At 37.6% G+C, this 17,630-nt stretch overlaps 1 protein-coding gene across 2 annotated transcripts in view; it reads right to left on the minus strand.

Moving 5' to 3' along the window:
- Positions 1-17,244, minus strand: part of TMBIM4 (transmembrane BAX inhibitor motif containing 4) — a 20,182-nt gene extending 2,938 nt beyond the window's left edge. Inside the window, exons 1-5 of one of the 2 annotated variants that reach the window (XM_007447388.1) lie at positions 17,091-17,244; positions 8,934-9,042; positions 7,460-7,565; positions 6,182-6,215; positions 3,748-3,865 (exon numbers count right to left, since the gene is read on the minus strand). In XM_007447388.1, coding sequence (XP_007447450.1) covers positions 3,748-3,865; positions 6,182-6,215; positions 7,460-7,565; positions 8,934-9,042; positions 17,091-17,187 — 464 coding nt within the window. In that variant the 5' untranslated portion in view covers positions 17,188-17,244. The remainder of the gene's footprint in view (positions 1-3,747; positions 3,866-6,181; positions 6,216-7,459; positions 7,566-8,933; positions 9,043-17,090) is intronic. The other variant, XM_007447389.1, reaches the window with a different exon arrangement.
- Positions 17,245-17,630: the final 386 nt, after the last annotated feature.

A 17,630-nucleotide genomic window follows, 5' to 3' on the forward strand; every position in this document is an offset into this window, starting at 1 on the left:
AAAAAAAAAAAAAAAAAAAAAAACTTCTAAAAAATCTATAAATGAACAAACGAAACAAAATTGCATTTTTAAACCAAATAACGATAACAAATTATTCTGTGAACATGCATATCCATTAGAGTGATTGGGATTAACAACAGTTTAGACACTGAAGAAGATTATTGAACTTGAAAACAGCAACAGACACTAACCAGAATGAATCAGAGAAAAAAAGACTAGAAAAAAAAATGAACAGAGCACCAGTGAACTGTGGGACAACATCAAGAAGGTTAGCAAATATGTAGTTGGAGTCTCAACAGAGAGGAGAAAGAAGGGGAACATAAAAATGTTTGAAGAAATAATGGCCAAAAATGTTCCAAATTTGATTAAAACTTTACACTGACAGATCCAAGAAGCAGAAGAAACGTGAGAAAAACACACCAAGGAATATCATAATCAGATTACTGAAAATGTTAATCATATTACTAAAAATTAAGAAGAAAATGTTAAAGGTAGCTAGGGGATAAAAGACATATTATGTAGAGGCACAAAGATAAAAAAGCAGACTTCTTGTCAGAACTACACAAGCCAGAATACAGTGGAGTGACATCTTTAGAGTACTGAAAGTAAGAAAAAACCCAAACCTAGAATTCTGCACCAGCAAAAATTACTCTCAAAAACAGAAGTAAAATGAAGATTTTTTTGCAGACACACAAAAGCTGACACCAACAGACCAGCACTATAAGAAATGTTAAAAGGAAATCCCTCAGACAGAAAAATATTAGACGGAAATTTGGATCTACACAAAGAAATGGAGAACAACAGAAACAGTAAACATGTGGGTGAACATAAAAGGCTTTGTCTATATTTTAAATCTCTTAAAGATTTAAAAATAAAAGAGCAAAAATAATAATAATGTATCATGAGGTTTATAACATATGTGGAACTAAGTTATGGCAACAATAGCACAAAGGTAGAAGACAAGCAACCTAAGTATACTGCGCATGAAATGGTATATTCTTGAAGGGAGACTATGATAATTTAAAGATGTATTCTGTAAAACCTAAAGCAACCTCTATTTAAAAGAACTACAGCTAGTAACTAATAAAGGAGATAAATGGAATTAAATAATCCAAAAGAAAAAGAGAAAAGAAACAAAATACCAAAGAATAGATAGGACAAACAGAAAGAAAACAAGTGGCAACAGAGTAGGCTTAAGTCCAACCATATCAAAAATCACATTAAATATAAATGGTCTAAACAAGCCAATTAATAGCAGAGATGATGAGATTGGACAAAAAGTAAGATCCAACCATATGCTGCCTGCGAGAAAACGATTTTAACTCTAAAGACACAAATAAGCTAAATATAAAAGGATGTTAATACCATGTTAACACAATCAATAGAAAGCTGGGGTGGCTATCTTAACAAAGTAGATTTTAGGGCAAGAATATTACCAGACATAACCCCTTCATGATGATAAGGGGATCATCAAGAGGACATACAATCCTGAATATTTATGCATATAAAAACAGAGCTTCAAATAACATGAAGCAAAACGTACAGAACTAATAAGAGAAACAAACTAAGCCATACTTGTACTTGGAGATTTCAACACCACTTTCACATTAACTGATAGAATAAGCAGGCAGAAAATTAGTAAGCCTGCAGAAGACTTGAATAATGCTATCAAGCAACTTGACCTAATTGACATTTATTAAACACTCATCTAACAACAGCAAAATATACATTCTCCTCTAGTACACAAAGAACATTTACCAAAATATCATAAAATGAATCTCAATAAACGCCAAAAGACTGAAGTCATATAAAATATGTTCTTTAACAACAGAACTAAATCAGAAATTAAACATACATAGTATTATAATCCACTTTGGTGAATCAAAGGCATGGTGAGATTCCAGCTCTCAGTTTTCTTGCTGGAATGGCCACAGAATTTCTTGGATACATCTGGTATACTTAAGTTAGACTGATGTATCTTGCCACCTCACCATATAGATCCTTCAGGATTGAAAAGGACTCAGGACCTGCTTTTTCATACTTAAACCCTAGGGAAACTCCAGAGTTTCTGCACCAAGGAGTATGGGGAAGGTGGTATTAAGAACTGTAAAGCAACTGAAATTTTACCTACTTGTAAGCTAGTAAGTTAGTCTGGCAGAATTTCATGGATGTTAAGTAGAAGACATGCGACTCTTAGGTCTGAGATGAAGAGTGGTTTATAACAGCAATAGCAGTAGCTGAAGAACACGCATAGGAGACAGGTGTTGTGGGAGTAAAGAAATGAAAGAAATAGAGGACAGAAGGTGAAGAAAGAAAATGAGATGCTGATATTTAAGATTTCAGCAATGGAACAACCTCTAGTGATGACAATCACTACGATGTGATGTCTACGATGTGGACACGGCAGGAAGATGAAAGCTGCCAAAGTAGAAGAGGTCCAGAGATATCAAGAAGCTGAGGTGATGGATGGGCCTAAAATGCAGTTTGATGCTAATGTCTTTAAAGCATGAGGGAGGCTTGACCAAAAAGGGGATGAGTAACAGTAATGAGCAAGAGTATGAAGCATATAGCCAGACAGCATAAACCTTAAAGCAATGAATGTCCAGCATGCTGAGGAATAATGAAAGGAGCATTAGGGGACTGAAGCAGTTTTCAACACTAACCCCCCATCCCAAACAACATAGGGTGTGGGGGAATGAGCAGCTAGAGAACAGTGTTCTCAGGAAGGAATCGAGTTTTAGCTGAGATAAGGAAGAAGAAAGAATTTATTCTGAAGAGGCTAAAATATAAGGAAGATATATAAGGAGTTCTAGAGTCTACAGTAGAGTGGATGGGAGGAAAGGGTACATATGGAGATTGGGATGGGAAGAAGAAGCAGAGAGAGAAACCACATATACATCATAAATCATATGTAACATACAAATATATAAAAAACACCCCCCAACATACATATAAGACAGGAAAGGAAAAAAAAATGTTGCCTCTCCCTAAATCAAACTCCATTCTAATACAACTATAAGCATCCTGCACAATTGTCAGTGTTGGCTGACCAGCTATATTTTACCCCCAAGAGACTTCTGGTAATCTGGATTACCAGAAAAAAAGGGGGAGGAAAGAAAGTTTTGTAAAACTAGACCACTTGTAAATTTTTAGCGTTGTAACCGGAAAAAGAACAGAAAATGTTTGAGTGATTATGTGCCAACAGAAGGCCACTGTGAACTTAGGAAAGAGTCTATGCATTCTTACCAAGGTGAGGGTGATATAGTACCATTATCCTAGTATAAGAAGGATCATTCCCTATATTAATTAGTTTGAAGAATGATACAGGTTAATTTAGATGGATCAAAAAGATTTTAAAGTTCATGCAGACTCCTGGGTCACAATTACCTTGCTTTTGCCACAAAGATGTAGACAGTAACATCTGATAACAGTTATGCTAAGACAAAGATCGAAATAATTTAGGTAAATTTCATACCATTTATAAAGCATGCAAGCCTAGCCTCTCTAGAAGGCTTAAATTTTTTCACATTCACTTCCCTTTCAATATGGGGGAAGCAAAAGACTCAAAGCCACTTTCCATCTCCTAGCATGCTCTGGAAGAGTAGGGCCTGGCCCTAGTACTCAAAGGGATGACCTCTCATTACCCTCCATTTTTAAAGTATCCAAAGCTAACAGTATAGAACTTCTCTAAAAACTAGGTAATACTAAATATACTTATCTATCATAACCATGATATATATAACTTACCCTGCTCCAAATTTGCTGAAATCTCTCTTAGATTGTACAGTACATACAGTCAAACCAAGAAATACTGCAGTAGTCAGTATAAAAGCTTGCAGAACAATATGCACATCATAGAAAGTAACTGTAAAATTACAAAACACTGATTTAAAATACATACAAACATACTCAATATAAAAGTTTTTTTCTAGTGGGAAGCAGCCACATAGCACAGGGAGATCAGCTCGTGTTTTGTGACCGACCGCCCAGAGGGGTGGGATAGGGAGGGTGGGAGGGAGACACAAGAGGGAGGAGATATGGGGATATATGTATATGTATAGCTGATTCACTGTGTTATAAAGCAGAAACTAACACACCATTGTAAAGCAATTATACCCCAATAAAGATGTTAAAAAAAAAGTATTGGTTTCTTTGTACACTTGAAACTAATAAAATATTATAAATCAACTATACTTCAATTTTTAAAAAAAAGAAATATTAGTGTATGGGAGGATGTAAAAAAAAAAGATTTTTTTCTGTCATATAACAGAAATGCCTTATTTTGTCCTGTACTACTTGCTAATAGAAACAATTATGGAAAGATTCCTTATTCAGTCTTCAATACTGGTACAGTAAAACCACACCCATAGTGCAATAAACAGGCTCCAAAATATACAACATTAAGGGGTCATGTTATTAGGAAGTTAAAGAAATGACTAGAGAGATATTACACAGCTAGTTGGTTTAGGAGTTTGGGGGATATGATGAAATGATTCTCACCCATTTCTGTCCCCACTGCAGTTTATCACCATAGTTGACAGTGGTGACTGTCAACTCTGGCTTAAATATCAATAGGATATTCTATAACAACCTAATTGGGAAAAGAATTTGAAAAAGAATAGATACATGTATATGTATAACTGAATCACTTTGTTGTACACCTGAAACTAACACAACATTGTTAATCACCTATACTCCAATATAAAATAAAAAGTTAAAAAAATATATATATATCAGTAGGGATGGTTCTGGGTCCTGTGGCTGGCTGGGAATTCCTAGGCGAGAAAAACATTGGGGCTGTCTGCCGTTTACCAACACCAAAGGGAACAGAAACCAACCACTAATTGCTTTATATCCAAATCTGCATTATCTTGGAGTACATTATTGGGGGTTTACTGAATATATAACGAATTCCCTTCTGAAGTTTTAGAATGACCATCTGGATTGACTATGGCTATTGTAATACAACTGCTTAACATTTTAACAGAATACTAAATTATAACCTCTTTAAAGGAAATTACGTACTTTGAACCCCAAACCATTTAAGTAATTTTTAATTTGAGGGGGATTAATTATTCAGTTCTTTCTATTCCTAAATGCTAACTAATTGGACTTTCTCTACTTATGCCATTACAGGGTTAGGAAGATGAACAAAGAAAAGGTAAACCATGAAATCACTTTTGCTTCTCATTAGAAATTTCAGTGTAAGATTAGGTGGATTCCTATAACCCTGAAATAAATCTCTCTCCTACATCCCTTACAAATGATGGGAGCCGAGATGACAGAGATGGACTTGATAATAATATTAATAGTAACATTAATAGATAGTAACACTAATAATAAGTAAATATTAATAATACTTCCTTTCTATGCTGAGAAATTTCAATCCTATTTTTTTTAGTTGTTATTATTATTTATTTATATTCTGATTCTTTTATAAAAAGAAGAGATGAATTACCAAAAAGTAGATTCAATAAAACTGGCATAAAATAGTTAAAAACAGTAATGACAAAATAGGAAGAGATAAATATATTAACAGTAAGGATCAACAATTTACTGTTACTGAGAGTAATAGTCAATTCTGATCTTTTTAGTATGCCAGATTAATCATTCTGAGTTAATCAGAATTTTTATTGTTAATAAATCACAAAACTTTTTACTTGAGGCATTACATAGAGTACATCAAGTAACTATAACAGATACTTCCTTTTAAATATATGTTTAACACAAAATACAAAACAGAAATGAACACTGTTTCTTGTAGTGCCATTTGATGAAATATGAGGATATAATAATAAAGTACAGTTCAATGCAGACAATTTGAGATACTGAGCTTATATGATGAAAGTACATGGCTCCAAACATGTTATCAATTCTTCTAAGCTCCCTTTAAATACGGGAAAAGATTAGCTATGGTTGTCTTATTTTCACAAATGGATAAACAAAATGAATACTGTTCTTATTCCTATTGTTTTCCTAATTCGTTTCCACTTCCTCTAAATTCAGTTAACTACATAAACATTTAATTTTTGCTTATATTCTAGGAATTCTTCATCCTATGCCATATTTTTTAATATGACATTCCATGATGGTAAGCTTTAGCCCCAAACACGTTTTTATCCAAAACATTTACCCGCATTAAAAAGTTACTGTAACATATGGAAGCATAATTATGGCTTACCAACGAAGGCCACAGTCAGAGCTTCCAACAGTGTCTAAGAAAAAGAAATTGAAATTACATAGATGCATATAAAATTTATACTATGCTATGTACATGTTCTAATTTCCAGGAGTTCAATGTGATTCCATATGCATGATCTCATTTTAGCTTCAGAGAAGCCTTGTGAAGTATATGGGACAGATAAAGCCCACCATAATGAAAATGAGACCTCAATGTATTAAGTGAGAATATTCAGAATTCCTTTTTTTTTTTGGCTGTGCAGCACAGCTTGCAGGATCTTAGTTCTTTGACCAGGGACTGAACCCAGGCCACGGCAGTGAAAGCGCCAAGTCCTAACGACTGATCGCCAGGGAACTCCTGTGAGAATATTTAGATTCTAACTGTGATCCCATTACTCCTTGAACTCAACTAGATTTTTCATATCTGTAACAGGAAGATTCTAAAAGTAATATGGAAAATTCTATTTTTCTCACTCACTATAATGTAAATAAAAATGAAACTGCAAATCACATGCACATTTATAAAAACCTCACTACCTCACACAAACACAGGAAGAATAAAATATTTAAGTAGTACTTTGGTGTGGCAGAGCCTTAAACTGTCTCTGAATATTCTTTTTTTCTTTCTTCCTTAGTAACAGAATTTTTGCCTCAACACACAACTGTTCAGATTAATCATTACATTTTCAGCCTCCCTTGCAGCTAGATCTGGTCACAAGACTATATTCTAGTCAACAGAATGTGAGCAGAGAGGCATACAACTTCAAAAAGCAAAAAGGCTTGCTCTCTCCTTTCTCTTTTCATTTTTTTAAATAAATGGATAGAATGTAGATATGGTGGTGAGCTATCTTATACCATGCAACACTTTAGAAATGCCTGAACCACAGCAGATGAATGGGCCCCTGAGAACTTCCCTAAACAGTCACTCAGATTTTTATATGAAAGAGAAGTAAACCATCTTGTTTAAGCCATTGTTATTTTGTCATTGTCTAAGCCATGTCAAAAGTAGCTAAACTCATATCCTAAATAAGAGTTAGGGATATTGAGCTTCATCCTCTAGCTTCTCTTTCCCCTTAATTACATATCTTTGTTTTATATGCTTACTCTAGTTAGATTTTATCTGATAGAAGATTATCATAAAGGTAAAGCCTTGAATTTTTTTAAAAAACTCATTAATTTTGTTCTGTTACTGTAACATATGTATATGCATTCAATTAAATAAATAAATTTAAAACTCAGGAATAAATGTTAAAGGAATAGATATTGTCAAAGTACTCACAAATCCAAAAAGCAGGTACAGGTTAAGGGGATGCTTATGTCTGTTTAAAGTCAAGGCTAAAATCAAACCCAAAGATCCAAGGGCACACACCAAAATTAAGGCAGGACTGAAAGACAAAAAATTAAATCATTCTCAAGTTAAAAAATACTATAGTTTTATCCAATTTAATAAAATTTGTCTATGTATTTGTGAAAGTATAGGAAAAAAAAGTCTGAAAGGATCTACACCAAACTGTCAAAAGAAATTATTTTTCCATGGGGAAAATTTGAGGACTGTGAGATGGGGAGGAGCAGGAAGACAAAGAATCTTCCCCACAGGGACTTCCCTGGTAGCGCAGTGGTTAAGAATCTGCCTTTCAATGCAGGGGACATGGGTTTGAGCCCCGGTCCGGAAAGATCCCACATGCCTCAGAGCAATAAGCCTATGTACCACAACTACTGAGCCTGTGCTCTAGAGCCTGTGAGCCACAACTACTGAGCCCACGTGCCACAATTACTGAAGCCCGCAGGCTCCGCAAGAGAAGCCACTGCAATGAGAAGCCCACACACTGCAACAAAGAGTAGCCCCCATGCGTCGCAACTAGAGAAAGTCCGTGAGCAGCAACAAAGACCCAACACAGCCAAAAATAAATAAATAAAATAAATTAATTTTTAAAAAAAGAAGAATCTTCCCCACAATGAATGGGGAAGACTTAGCCTTTTTACTTCATGAACTTCTAACATACTTGAATAATTTTTGCAATTAGCATACTGCTTTTTAAACTAAAATACAATACACAAAAACTATTAAATAATAAACCAATATTATACTTAACTACTTTTTTTAGGGTATTTACTATATAGCTGTAATTTAAATTAAAGAACTTTACTCCAAATAGCAAACTAATAGTTCAAGATTCCCCTTTCGTAAAGCGAGAATAGAAATTATCTACTTCTAAGAAAATATTCATTCTCTACTTTTCCTTTCCTTTAATATATAGAATCTATATTACTTTTAGCCGTGGAAATAATTATTTTGGAGGTCAGATCTTAAACAAATTAGGGATGAATCATATGGAACTCCTTTGAAAACATTTCAGTGAAATTTTCCTAGTTGTGAACCAACACTAAGGTAAGTTAAACTTTTTTTAAGTACCTTTACTTTTCAAGCACTGTCTTGGGCTTTGGGGACAGGGCATAAGTCTAATAAACACACAAAAAACTAAGACTTAGAAAAACTGCATACACAGTTAAAAATTCTTAATACTATTCCAGGAGATGAGGATTTAACCCTATGAAATTAAGCTAAAAAGTTTAGAGGTAAATACCATATTGCAGAACATTTTCCTTATCAAAACTTACTTACAAGAGCTAATAATGAACCTTTTTTACGTTCTAACCTTAAAAGTTAATTTAAAAAAAAAACTAACTTTGCTCATATTATGCCCTTTCAGTGATATGCAACGGCTGGAAATGATTCAGAACCACGTCATTACCTTTCATGAACAAACGTCCGTATAGAATCAAAGTATAAAAAAAACGTGGATGTCACTGTAGTTAAGAGAACTTGCAAAGAAAGGATGCTGTAGACTTTTCTTAGAAAGGCTGAAAGAGAAAAAAGTTACACATGACTATTTTCTTAAGCATTTATCAGAGAACAGCAAGATCAAATTTCTTCTTAGAAACATTAAATTGTTATATGAATTCTTTTTAAAATCTTAATCCAAATAATGCAATCTGTAACTAAAACTAAAAACAAAAAATCGCCTCCCCCCAAAATCAAAAATTTTAAGTGATAACTATCCTCCAGGAAGCATGAGCTTTAAAAAAATTAAGTTAATGGGCCAGATTACAAATGTTTTCATCAAAATAAAAAGAAAATATTAAATGCATATTTGTAAAACATACAACAAAGCAAAAGATTAAAAACAGAACATTTTAAAGAACGAAGCTATGTTGAAACTGAAAAGCAGGAATAGAAAAGCATATGGTTAGATATAAAATTAAAAAAGAAATCTTAATTTCCAAGCAATACAAATGTTTCCCCAAAATGAATTTCTCCATAAAAGGCAAACAATATTTAAACTTACTTTCACTCACCTATTTTTATTTCTCACTTCTAGTACCTTTACTTCTAGTTTCTATATAAGAAATTCTTACTTTCAAAATATTACCGACATCCATATATCAACTCCAAGGCCTAATGATCTAAAAATACTTATTAACGTCTTCTGAGCTACAGATGACATAAATGATACAGTGAACACCCAACTCACCACCAGCTTCAGAAATAAAACATTAACAACAGTTCTCAACTCTCCTTAACAAACTGCTAATCATCTTTCAAGATTCACCCTTTCTCGGGACTTCCCTAGTGGTCCATTGGTTAAGACTCGGCACTCCCACTGCAGGGGGCCTGTGTTCGATCCCTGGTCAGGGAACTAGATCTGGCATGCCACAATTAAGAGCCTGCATGCCACAACTAAAAGATCCCGCAGGCCGCAACTAAGACCCGACACAGCCAAACAAATAAATAAATAAATGTTAAAAAAAAAAAAATTCAGCCTTTCTCAGTTCCCCAGTCTGAATTAAATGTTCCTCCTCACGTTCCCAAGGGACCCTAAATATACTTCTAGTCACTTTATTTTATAGTGATAAGTCTAACTTTCACTATTAGACTATAAAGACTAAAAAGCTCCCTAATAATAGGATAATATTAATTTTTATACTCCTAGCACCCAGCCAAGGAGTTGGCACAGAATAAATACTCATTAAATTTTATTTGCTTTTAAATAAACCTATATTGAATTAATTAAAAGTGAATCTTGCCAGTCAGGGAAAAGGTCTTATTCTGAAACAATAATGGAGCCACATAACTTCTATAGAGCATTGTTCTTAGGCAAGAAAAACACTATTGAATGACTTTTACCCAACAAAAGATGTGATATTGTCTCTTGACTCTCACGACAAGGTGAATATGATAAATGTCCTCTTTGAAAAAAATTCCTACCAAAGACCTGGTTCCTCAAGGAACGATGAAGTGCTTTGACGGCATGTCTGACAAATATCGAATAATAAAATAAATATTTTATAAGAATAAGGGAATTTTCATAAATACTAAAGATTTAATTCTTAAAGGCCCCGAAATTAAATCTCAATCAGTGTTTCCTTCTGGCACCCTTTTCCAAAACATAGTGAGTTTTTCCTCATGTCTTAAACAGGTTTTAATGAACGTATATCGTAACCAGTGACTCACAGTCACAGTGAGAATCAGTCCTACTTTGGCCTAGGCAGAGGTAATCTTGAACAAAAAGGAGATAAATAGTGTTCATCTCCACAACCTATCTACAACTTACTTTCTTAAAAAGGCCCTGATGTCTGCAAGCTTTGGGAAGTCGTTTCTGCCTTTTTCACAAAAGGAAAGAATCCGCCGCCATAGACAATGTTATTTGGGCTATGTTTCCGCAAATTTAATTCTAAACCAAAGGTCAAACCATTATTCCCCCAAGGGATTTTCTGGACTGTAAAAAAATCATATTCTTTACTTCTGATACCCTACAATGTACCTTATGTAACTCAAACCCATTGCACATAATATATATTCTCAGTTAAGCAGTGAAAGTCAATGTTAATCCTTAACATTTTATGGACCTGTTCTACAGTCAAAACAGTGTGTTTAATGTTTGTGTATGTGCGTGTGCACAAGTGCATATGTGATAAAAGACTGGAAGAATACAAGTGAAGGTGTTAATAATGGTTTTCTTTGGGCAGTATGACTGAGGGTTTCCATGTTCAGTTCTTTGCTAATCTGTGTTTTTTTTAATATATCACCAATAAATATTTATTACTTTTGTAGTAGAAAAACATTTTAAAGAAACCTACGCTGGGGGCTTCGCTGGTGGCGCAGTGGTTAAGAATCTGCCTGCCAATGCATGGGACACGGGTTCAAGCCCTGGTCCGGGAAGATCCCACATGCCGCAGAGCAACTAAGCCCGTGTGCCAGACCTACTGAGCTCACGCTCTAGGGCCCGGGAGCCACAACTACTGAGCCTGCGCTCTAGGGCCCGCAAGCCACAACTACTGAATCCTGTGCACCTAGAGCCCGTGCTCCGCAACAAGAGAAGCCACCGCAACGAGAAGCCCGCACACCGCAACGAAGAGTAGCCCCCGCTCACCGCAACTAGAGAAAGCCCACACGCAGCAACGAAGACCCAACGCAGCCAAAAATAAAATAAATCAAAAAAAAAGGAAACCTATGCTAAGCCAATAAATTCATCATAAAAATAATCCTTAGGCAGATACTCTAGATCACAGCTTTTCTATACTCTTTAAAAATGAGAACTTAAATTGACTCTCATAAAAAGTAACACCTGACACCCATTTTGAATAACATAAAAAGTGGCAAAAGATATACATACGCAGATCACAGGGAAAAATAAAAGATCTGATAAGAAAAGAAAACAAGCCAAACAGCAATCTTTCAATTTCTTTTTTTTTTTTTTTTTTGAGTCCTAATTTCTCCCCTTCTACTTCTCCCCTTTCTACTCAAACTTAACAGGCTAAACCAGGAACTCTTCATTTCTACCCAATCTGTAACCAGCACCAACAGCCCCCAAGCCAAAAATGTAGGAGTCATCTCTCATTCCCCTCCCTTTTCCCAATCCATCAACAACTACCATAGCTTCCACCTGCAAAGTGGACCACCTCTTTGGTCTCCTCTGCAGCCTCTCCAGTCAGTCTTATGATCTCTCACCTGGACTATTGAAGCAGCCTTCTAATTGGTCTCTACGCTTTCACTGGTCCCACCTGTAGTCCCAACCCATTCTCCACAGCTGCCAGCAATCTTTTTGTAATGTAATCCATATCACGTGACTCCCTGCTTAACTACTTTTAATGGTTTCCCTTAAACGTAGAATAAAACTTTGAAGATTTTATGGTGCCTACAGGCCCTACATGATATGGAACCTCTCTAACCTCATCTCATACTACTCTTCCTTTTCCTCACCATGCATTACCCTCACTAGCCACCTTTCTGCTCTGCAAACATGTCAAATCCTTCCTGCTTCTGGGCCTTGGCCCTTGCTGTTTCCTCTGCCTGAAATGCCCTTATCATTCTTTACATGAAATGATGGTTTAACTTTTGACACTCCCTTCAAGTGACTCATCACTTCTAACAAAAAGAATAAAGCAGAAGTGGCAGTGTGTATTATTTCTAAGTCATAAAAGGCAACACCTGTCAACTATACCTCAATAAAAAAAAATTTTAAGGCAATATGGCTACCTACTTGCTCTTTCTTAGATCACTTGCTCTAGAGCAGTGTTTATCAACCTTTTTTTTTAATTGCCCATCTAAGAAGCCTTCTGAACGTTTTTATCCTAATAGCCCTCCAATAAAATTTTAATGCCACAGGGACTTCCCTGGCGGTCCAGTGGTGAGGACTCCACACTTTCACTGCTGAGGGCCCAGGCTCAATCCCTGGTCGGGGAACTAGGATCCCAAAAGCCACGTGGTGTGGCCAAATTAAAAAAATTTTTAATGCCACAAATATACTGTATATATGTTTATGTATCACAACTCTTTGGAAGGCTACAAACCATTGAAATACTTGAGATTTTTTGCTCTCCACCTCAGGAACCAATTTTCACCCTCCTGGAGGCTGTCCCCACTGAGAATGAACACTGTAGAAGCCAGCTGCCAATGCTGTGAGAAACCTCAAGCAGTCCTCTGGAAAGATCCATGAGAAAGTGAGGTCTCCTGCCAACAGCCACTGAGAAACTGAAGCCTTCTGCTAATTGTGATGTGAGTGTGCCTTCCTGCAAGCGTATCCTTCACCACCAGTCAGGACTTCAGATGACTGCAGCCTCAGCCAGCATCCTGACTACACCTATGACAAATCCTGAGCTAGAATCTCTCAGCTACTTGGCTCGTAGAAACTGATAATAAACATTTATTCAAGCCACTAAGTTTTGTGGTAATTTGTTACACAGAAATAAAGACTAATACAGATTTTGGTACCTGGAAGTGGGATGCTGCTGTACCAAAAACCTAAAATATGGAAGAGGCTTTGGAACCAGGTAGTGGGTAGAAGTGGGTAGGTCTTTGAGGTAAAAGCTCAAAGAGCCTTGAAGAAACTATAGAAGGATGACGCCTTTACAGAGGCTGTGGGTAAGGACGTAAAGAGAGGAAAATCTTATGGAAACTGGAGGAAACAGAATCCTTGTTATGTACTGGCAAAAAAATTAGCAACACTGTCACCTGTGGGAACATGGAAAGTAGAAGATGTGCCTAATGAAGTGGTGATCAAAGTAAGGAGATTTCCAAACAGAGCATGCACTTGCTGCCTTCTTGCTGCTCATACTAAAATGCAAGAGATGACACAGCATGTGATGATAAAATCCTTTGTTAGAACCTCACAAGGGGACTTACCTGGTGGTCCAGTGGCTAAGACTCTGCACTTCCACTGCAGGGGGCATGAGTTCCAGCCCTGGTCAGGGAACTAAGATCCCGCACGCCGCGTGGCGCGGCCAAAAGGAAAAGAAAACAAAACAAAACGAACCTCACAAATACCCAACATTGTAACTCAGAAAAAATCATTCAAACAATAGGGCTTCTGAGAGGCTTGAGGAAATAGTCACTCATCAGTCTCAGCCAAAACTCACTCTAAGACATTTGGGTGTGGCTTTTATCTAATGGAGTGAACCTAAGAATCACAGGAGACCCACAAAGTTGTTTGAAGAATTTTATTGGCAAAAATACCACCAAATTATGCTTGTCTTACCTTTGGATGTTGGGTGTGTGGATACAGGTAATTAAAATATTCTTTAGTTCCACAGAGTCTGAGAGGAAATGTACTCATAGGAGCTATACTTAAGGAACCATAGCCAAGGAGCCTCATCCATACCTTTAGATAACAAGATTCTGAACTTTGAGCTGATGTTATAATAGGATAAGACTTTTAGAGGGTCTTAGTTTGCATGTGGAAGAAAGAAAAATAATTTGTAGCCAGAGGGAAATAAATATGCCTGTAAGTTCTTTGACACATCTTCAAAAGGTGGAGCCTAAATACCCTCCCCTTGAATGTGGACTGGACTTAGGAACTTGCTTCTAATAAATACAATAAGGAAGACGTGATGGTGTGTGGGACTGCCCTGACTAGGTCATAAAAGACACTGTAGCTTCCTCGATGGTCTCTCACGGATTGCTTGCTCTTGAGGAAGCCAGCCACCATGCCCATGACACTCAGGCAGCCTATGGAAATGTCATGTGGCAAAAAACTAAGGCCTCTGTCAACATCTGCATGAATGAGGTTTCCAGGAAGCGGATCCTCCAGACTAGTCAAGCCTTAGCTGATTGCAGTCCCAGCCTACACCTTCAGTGGACTCTCATGAGACAGCCTGTGCCACAGCCACCTAGCTAAACCTCTCCCAGATTCCTGACTCTCAGAAACTGTGTGAGGTAATAACTATGTGTTGTTTTAAGCGTCTAAAATTTGGGGTAATTTTTTTTTTTTTTTGGTACGCGGGTCTCTCACTGTTGTGGCCTCTCCCGTCGCGGAGCACAGGCTCCAGACGCGCAGGCTCAGCGGCCGTGGCTCACGGGCCCAGCCGCGGACGGGGGCACGAACCCGTGTCCCCTGCATCGGCAGGCAGACCCTGCGCCACCAGGGAAGCCCTGGGGTAATTTTTAATAAAGCAATAGATAACTAATACACCTGGCTAGCTCCTTCCAATACAACACAACTGCCATCTCCTTTACGAGTTCTTTTCCTGGCCATTCCTGAACTAAAATTGCTGCTGTTCTAGACCCTAGAGTCTACTCCATCACTGTTTCTTTTCTTCATAGAACTTATCACTGTTAGTAGTCTATTTGTTTGCTTGACTCTTTAGGGTCTATCTCCCCTACTCCTCCACCCAAATAACAGCTCTAGAGAAGAGAAATATTATCTGGTTACTGCTATATCCCTAATATTGGTAGGGAGCCCAATAAAGTTGCGTAAACAAAGAAAAACGCTCACCTTCACTCACCTAGCTAAAGAAATGTAGATTAAAACAAGATAACAAGAGTCAGTAAACTACAGAGTCAGTAACACAACAAGAGTCAGTAAACTACAGCTAAGGGCCAAACCCAGCACATCACCTGACCTTGTAGGCGTTACTGGGCACAGTCACACTGTCATGTGTGTGTCCTCTATAGCTGCTCTTGCACCACGATGGCAGAGCTGCGCCACAGTGTCCTTAGAACCCACAAAGCTGAAAGTATTTACCATTTGGCCCTTTGTAGAAAATGTTTGCCAACCCCTGATCTACCAGATTGCCAGATACTAAAAAGTCTGATGATCTCAGTGTTGGTGAGGGTGCAATAATAGAAGTAATACAATGGAAAATTGTATTTTCCTGATATACAAATAATACAATGGAAAATTATTCAGCCTTAAAAAGGAAACTCTGACGCATGCTATAAAATGAACACACCCTGAAAATATGCTAATTGAAATATACTAGTCACAAAAAGACGAATACTGACGATTCCACTTATATGAAGTTATCTAGAGTGGTCAAATTCATAAAGCAAAAAAGTAGAGTGGTGGGGCTTGGGAGAGGGGAAAGTGGCAAGTTGTTTGATGGGTACAAAGTTTCAGTTTTGCAAGATGAAAAAGTTCTGGTGATTAGTTGCATAACAATGTGAATGTATTTAACACTACACACTGAACTGTACACTTAAAAATGGTTAAGATGATAAATTTTTAATGTAGTATGTATTTTACCACAATTTTTAAAAATTTATTAAAAAAACTGAGTTCTATTGCCAAAATAGATCCAAAATTCACTTACAGAAATACAGATCAAGATTCTTAGCGCATGAGCGCTTCGTAAGTCCTCTCCCAGAACAAGTTCCAGCTGCCGGATAGGATGAAAATCTGCTGCAGCTTCTGTGATCAATTGACTGAACTAGAGCGGACAATGAATTCCACTTACATGAAGCTGAGCATTTTAAATTCAAAATAATTTCTACCCGCGAGATATTACATAATAATTTATAACTAACATGGCGTTTTGACTGACCTAGGAAACTTCCATTTCCAGCAAGTGCCTCAATAACACTCACACCTATGTTGAGTTTTAGGTCCTGCAGAGAGGAAACAGTAAACGAGATAGATATGGTCCCTGCCCTCACAGTTCTTACAATCCAGCAAAGAAGACAAGGACATTGGAACCTGGAAACAAGTTCACACCCCCTAAACCAAAAACATCCAAGCAGATAACTCCATTCACGTATATGTCACGATGATAACATAATAAACTTATTTTAACCGAAAAAATAACTCTAGGTTTCTCTTAACTGAAAGATGCCAAATTCAGGCTACTGAGGTTTTCAACTGTCCCCTTCCCCACCGAAGACAGGGTTTAAGGCACGATGGGTTCAGGTTTCTGAGCGCACAGCTGGGGAACCACCTCCTCTCCCTCTGAGCCCCTGCGGAGGGAGATCGCTCTTCCTCCGAGCCGGCGGGGCTGGCAGGAGAAGGGAAGGCTGCCCTCTGAACCCCAGGACACCCGCGCTCTCCCCCGAGCCCGGCCGGTGAGGATGCTCGCCTCAGAGGCCGGCGGCGCGGCGGGACCGACTAGGGACGGCCGAGACGGGCCCGGCGACGTACCCATTCGGATGTGCACGCTGGCGGAGGCCACGCAGCTGCCATAGTTGAAGTCGTCCTCGATGGAGGAGCAGGGGTAGCGGGGTTCAGGGTCCGCCATGTCAGAACTGCACACCCAACCAACCACCTTTCCGAGCTGAGACAACACCAGCACAACGGCCTCCAAGCCACTTCCGGAGGAAGCGGTCCAGCCCCAACTAGCCGAGCGGCTGCGGTCGAGCCAAGCCCCAACTAATCGATTATCTCGCCTCAAAACTTCAGCTAGGCTGAGAAAAAGGAGATGGCTTCAGATGAGGGTGGGAGAGAAAACGAGTCACATTCTCGGCGTCATCTGAAGTGAAGGTTTTCTCAGATTTTCCTCCACAAGCTTCTTCAATCTTCTGACCTGGAGAGTTGCTAAAAGTGATAAAAGCGAAGTCCCATTCATCCTTCCTTTCAACAAATACCCATCTCATTCATATACTCTGTCAATAATCACATTAGGGAGACACTTTTAATTATATTATTTTTATTGAAGTATAGTTGATTTTATTTACACTATTT

Source organism: Lipotes vexillifer, unplaced genomic scaffold, assembly GCF_000442215.2.
Source record: "Lipotes vexillifer unplaced genomic scaffold, Lipotes_vexillifer_v1.1 scaffold170, whole genome shotgun sequence".
Classification (NCBI taxonomy): Eukaryota; Metazoa; Chordata; class Mammalia; order Artiodactyla; family Lipotidae; genus Lipotes; species Lipotes vexillifer.